The following is a 5066-nucleotide window of genomic DNA, read 5'->3' on the forward strand; positions in this document are numbered from 1 at the left end:
TGTGTTTTGTGTTGTTTGGCGTGCGTAAGCCGAACTACAGTGGCTCTGATTCTCGTTCCAGACGAGATATGTAGGCATAGGATGCGATGTCCTATCGAGCTCCCTTCTCTTAACCCCACCTGCGTTCCCTGTGTGTGTGTGATGTTTTAAGCAACCTTTTCTTTCTTTTAGAACGTGGATCCCGTCGAGTACAACGGACGTGAGGGGTGCTAATACCTTCCCCTTGCGTAACCGACTCCCTTACCCTTTCTCTTTGGTCGCGAGACCATTTCCTTTCCAGGTTTCTCTGAGCGTTTCCTTTCCCTATCTTGGGATAAATAACGCGCAGTGGCGGCTCTGTGTTGTTTTTTTATTTGAGTCCTGCCGGTTGTTTTTCGCAGGATGCGACAGGGATTACATTCTCAACCCTGCTGGGGAAGATAACCAAGCTCAGGCCTGGTGGCTGAGGAAACCACCGCTCTCGAATCCGCTGGGGAAATAACGACCTCGAACCCGCTGGGGAGATACGGCCTATTTAACACGGAACGCCCGTCGATTCGTCGAACACTGGCATTCACCATCCAACCACAGTGTAAACTTTCCACTTTTGAGAGCTCCCAGTCTCATCTGGTCTCTTCTGATTCATCTCCTTGTATTCTCGGCATCTCTAGGCTTCGAGACAGTCGATCTCCTCAGATTCGGGCCAACTCTCTAGTCCTCAGACTTTTGAAGAGTCTTCTTGATTACCTTCTAGGATAGTCGCGCGACTTTCACCGTCTTTTGACCGTTCTTCTATCCCTTGCCCCTGATCGGACTCTGCGGGGATCTCTTGTCAAAGTGCTTCACATCACAACCTGCAAGTGAGTGAGAATTGTCGCTACGCGAAAAATACAGAGTCGCCATCGGTTTTTATTTATTCCAAAGGAAAGGGAAAATATCGAGAAAACCCCAAAGTATGGTCATCGCAACCACGAACAGGTTCGGAAGTCGGTTATGCAAGGGGAAGGTATTAGCACCCCCCACATCCATGGTATTCCATGGGAACCATCTAGGATGTTTGCGCTTACGTGTGTTGTTTATCGAATGTTTGCTTGCCAAAGGTTTACGGAGATGGAGGTAGATTTTAAATTAGTGTGCTCGCCAAGGATTGGGATCCTCGTGCCTACGTATGCCCACTTGTTGAAGTGAGAAATCAGAGCTTTCGTAGTTCATGGTTTTGAAATTTGTTTGTGTTTGTTTCGTTGATTTTATTACATTCGAAGAAGGGTTTTCGAATGGTGTCGCCCTAATGCTCAAACAAAAGGTTTGAATGTGTTGAGTTGTTTTTAAGTTTTGAAGAAAGTGTTATTGATTTCAAATCGCACTAAAGACTATGGATAAAGGTGAATACCTCAAACGGTCAAGCCGAACGTCTTGTGTTCGAAGCATTCAGGATGAGTGTAGGAGAGCTCCAGTCTCATCCCTTCTTTATCGCTTAAGGCTCGTGGCGTACGATCCTAATCGCCATTTATTGTATTTTTGAGTTTGGTTTAGAAAATGACCGCTTGACGTTGGATCAAGGGTTTGTTTATTGATTTGGAAAAGGGACCACTTGACGTTGGATCAAGGTTGGATTATTGATTTCGAAATGGTGTGCGTTCCTAATGCCTAAGGGGTATCTAATCAAACAATAAAAGAAAGCGAGTAAATGCGTACATCGGAATGGGGAGGGGGGTACATGTAAAGTACAAGGGAGTGCGGAAATAAAAGGTCTCCTTGTCAGGTAGCCCAAGAGAAAGCCTTGTGTGTGCAATTGTGTTCTAAGCATGCAAACTATTACAATTGATATTACAAATTCTTCTTTGATACTTGCATTCTTCCATGGTAGATCACATTTGTCCAAAGTCTCTTTTTGCAAAGGGTCCTAATGAGTCTCTAAGTCCATTGTCCAAAGTTCTCTCCATGCTTGGGAAATTGTTATCCTCTTTCATTTTTTAAAGTCTTGACCATTTTTAGATTCATTTTAGAATGAAGTGAATATGATGGAATATGGATGCACAAATGTAAAAAAAAAGTAAAAATAAAAATAAAGATGCATAAAGTAAATGACCAAAGTTAAAGGTTAGGAACGAAAATTAAAATACGAAAAATTAAAGGAATTAGAAGCGGAATTGTAAAGAATTAGATGTTAGAGGGCGGAAATTAAATGTTAGAGTTAATTGTTATAAGGTTAATCAAAGTTAATATAATGTTCAATATCAATATCAAAATCTACATCAAATTCTAATATCCACATAAACCACACTATTATCATAAACTCAAAGTCAATTAAAATTCTAAAATTCAAAACAATTATCAAAAATAAAATCAAATAAAACTCTAACCAATTAGCACATTATAAATCTAAGACAATTATCAAATTAACTCTAAAAAATTATTAAACCAATTCTAATTAACAAAATACTGTCTTAGCAACAAGATTAACATCCAATTAATGTAACTAAATCCAAATTAACAAAGCCAGGCCTCTCTAAGCAGAATTGATTGGGCTTTGCACCAGGAGGCCCAACAGCCTCAGATCCAAGGCCTGGAGGTGTGGATAGTGAAACGCATTGCAGCATTGCTTGGTCCATAACCAATCCACTATACTGTATCCATTGGAAGCAAGTAACGAAAATGAAAAATAAACAGAGAAGCGTTTATGCAAACGCGCTTATTCACAAGCAGAAATGCTCTCAGTTCTCATATGGAGATTCTACCAGAAACTCATACACGATTACGCAACGGTGACAGATAATCATCATCCACAATCCAATACATTATCGTAGCAAAGGGATCAAAGTGTAAGCACAAGGATTAAGAGCTACCTGTCGAAGACGACGGCGGAGGTGGCGACGATGATGGCGAATACAAGCATAACTTCTGAGCGCCTCTCTCCCTCTTCTCACAGTGTTGGAGCAAGCTGGAAGCGCGTGAGCGATAACGATCTGCGAGCTTCGAAGCCTCCGGTGGTAGTGGAGATGATGACGGAGATCACGGGTATGCTTCCGATCCACTTTTGAGCGCATTTCTGAAGCGTGGGAGAGGTAGTAACCGTCGAACTCTGAGTATTCCGGTGGTGGTTTAGTTAGAGCTTCGAGTGATGAAGCTCTCACAACAAGAGTGGAGGTTGAGCCCTAGCCGCCAGCTCTCTTCAACGCTGGGCGTATTCCTTGAAAGATTCCTCAGATTTCTGTGTTAAGCTTTGGAGTTGGGTCCGATTCGGAGCCATATCCGTGTTGTACTGGTAGTGTTTTAAGAATGCCTCAGCCAGATCCTTCCATGTCCGGATGGTTGTACTCTCCAGTTGTATGTACCATTCCAATGAAGCCCCACTTAGGCTGTCTTGGAAGAAATGCATGAGTAGCTTTTCATCTCTTGAGTACGCAGCCATCTTCCTACAGTATGCTCGGATGTGCGTCCTGGGACAGGTGACCCCTTGATACTTTTCGAAGGTAGGCACCTTGAATTTGGCGGGTATTTGCACGTCCGGCACCAAACACATTTCAGCAGCATCCAAGCCGAAGGTACTGGGTCCCTCCATGGCCTTCATTTTCTCCTCTATGGCCCGAAACTTTCTGTCAATTTCAGCACTGGTTGGTCCAAAAGCATCATAGACTGATTCTTCCCTGGGGTTGTAGAAGGCATCATTTTGCTCGTCCACCTCGAAACCGGGGGGAACGACAGGACTTGGGTTCACTGGACCCCCTCCTCCAAGCGGGGGTGCACCTCCTGGTGGTCCCATAGGGATCTGGACTGGAGGGTTGCCAGGTGGAGGTATAGGAGTATTAGCGGCAACTCTCTGGTTGGCCAAGCGGAGTTCCTCATGACTCCTAGTGATGACTTCTTGGCCCCTGGCCACAGCTTGGAGAGTCTCCATCAGTTGCCCCATCTGGGCGCGCATACCGAACATTTCCTCCCTCAGAGCGCTCTGGTTTTGTTCAAGCTGATCCATGAGTGTTTTCTGTTTGCTGTGGGTGTTGTACCGGTGTTGAGAAGTCAGTTTGCTGTTTCTGGATGAGAGAAAGTTCAAGTGGTAAGTTCCTTGTTTTGCTTTTATGTTATGCGGCATGATGCATGATCGGGTTTTTTCATTATATTTTTCTAGCAAGGCTGTTAGTTGCCGTGTTATTTATTGCGAGGAACAATTCAGATAGTTAGCATTGCAATTAAAAATAATGACACACACAAGATGGAACCATAAAGCCTCATTCATTCATTTTTTTGACAGGTACAAGGAAATCAAAGAGACAATCCTCTTCGCATTACATCATGAACAGACTACAAATTGACTTGAAAGGTCACCCCTTGAGAACTGCGGAGAGCTTCGACATCTGTGATCAGCTCAGCCATGGTCTTCTTGCAAAATTTCACAAAGTTATAAACTTGGTGGGGAGTATTATCGGGACACATATTCTGATCCGCCTCTTTCAGCTTGTCAGGGAAGTCCTGGAGGGCATAATTGATCAGAACCGCCATGTTAGCATACTTGTCCCTCCATTCACTATATAACCCTTGCAGGTTTCCAATGATGGCATCCCTCTCAGCTATAGCTCCTTCGGCTCTTTGGTAAGCACTCTCCCAATATAGGCAGCTATCCCTCATCTCTTGATACTCTTCATCAATGATTCCAGCTTTCATGCTTCGGATCTTCTCATGAGCCCTTTCTAGTTGGAACTTTTCATGAAGGTAGGCTCTGTGTATCTTCTCCTTTTCCAGTTTCTCGCGGGTTGCGTGATCTTGATATTCTTTGATAGTCTTTCTCAATTCGCTGATCTGAGCTTCATAATCTTCCTTGGCGCTCTTCTTATCCCTATTGGTAAGTTCCAGAATCTTTTCCAAGTCTCGAACAACATGCCATGCTCGATCCAATTCGTTATTTCGTCCATTAAGTTCTGAATTGGCGCCTAGGAGGGCACCGCCGACCCATTCTTTCTTACCTCTTTCTTCCCTTAACCTCTTTCTACTGGTCTCATACAAGGTCTTCACTTATTTGCCTTCGTCTTCTAGATCATCACCCCTTTGCTTCTCCTTGATGAGTTGAAGTCGTAAGCGGGTGTTCTCTAGTT

At 43.7% G+C, this 5066-nt stretch overlaps 1 protein-coding gene across 1 annotated transcript; it reads right to left on the reverse strand.

Moving 5' to 3' along the window:
• Window positions 1-3151: 3151 nt before the first annotated feature.
• Window positions 3152-3889, reverse strand: LOC127138007 (uncharacterized). Its single transcript, XM_051064414.1, has one exon. The coding sequence runs from the start codon at window positions 3887-3889 to the stop codon at window positions 3152-3154; it is 738 nt and encodes a 245-aa protein (XP_050920371.1).
• Window positions 3890-5066: the final 1177 nt, after the last annotated feature.

The sequence above is a fragment of the Lathyrus oleraceus genome, chromosome 4, assembly GCF_024323335.1.
Source record: "Lathyrus oleraceus cultivar Zhongwan6 chromosome 4, CAAS_Psat_ZW6_1.0, whole genome shotgun sequence".
NCBI lineage: Eukaryota > Viridiplantae > Streptophyta > Magnoliopsida > Fabales > Fabaceae > Lathyrus > Lathyrus oleraceus.

Bases quoted from the DNA above. Each gene is read 5' to 3' on its own strand.
- LOC127138007 (XM_051064414.1), bottom strand. From the start codon at position 3,889: ATGGGGCAACTGATGGAGACTCTCCAAGCTGTGGCCAGGGGCCAAGAA.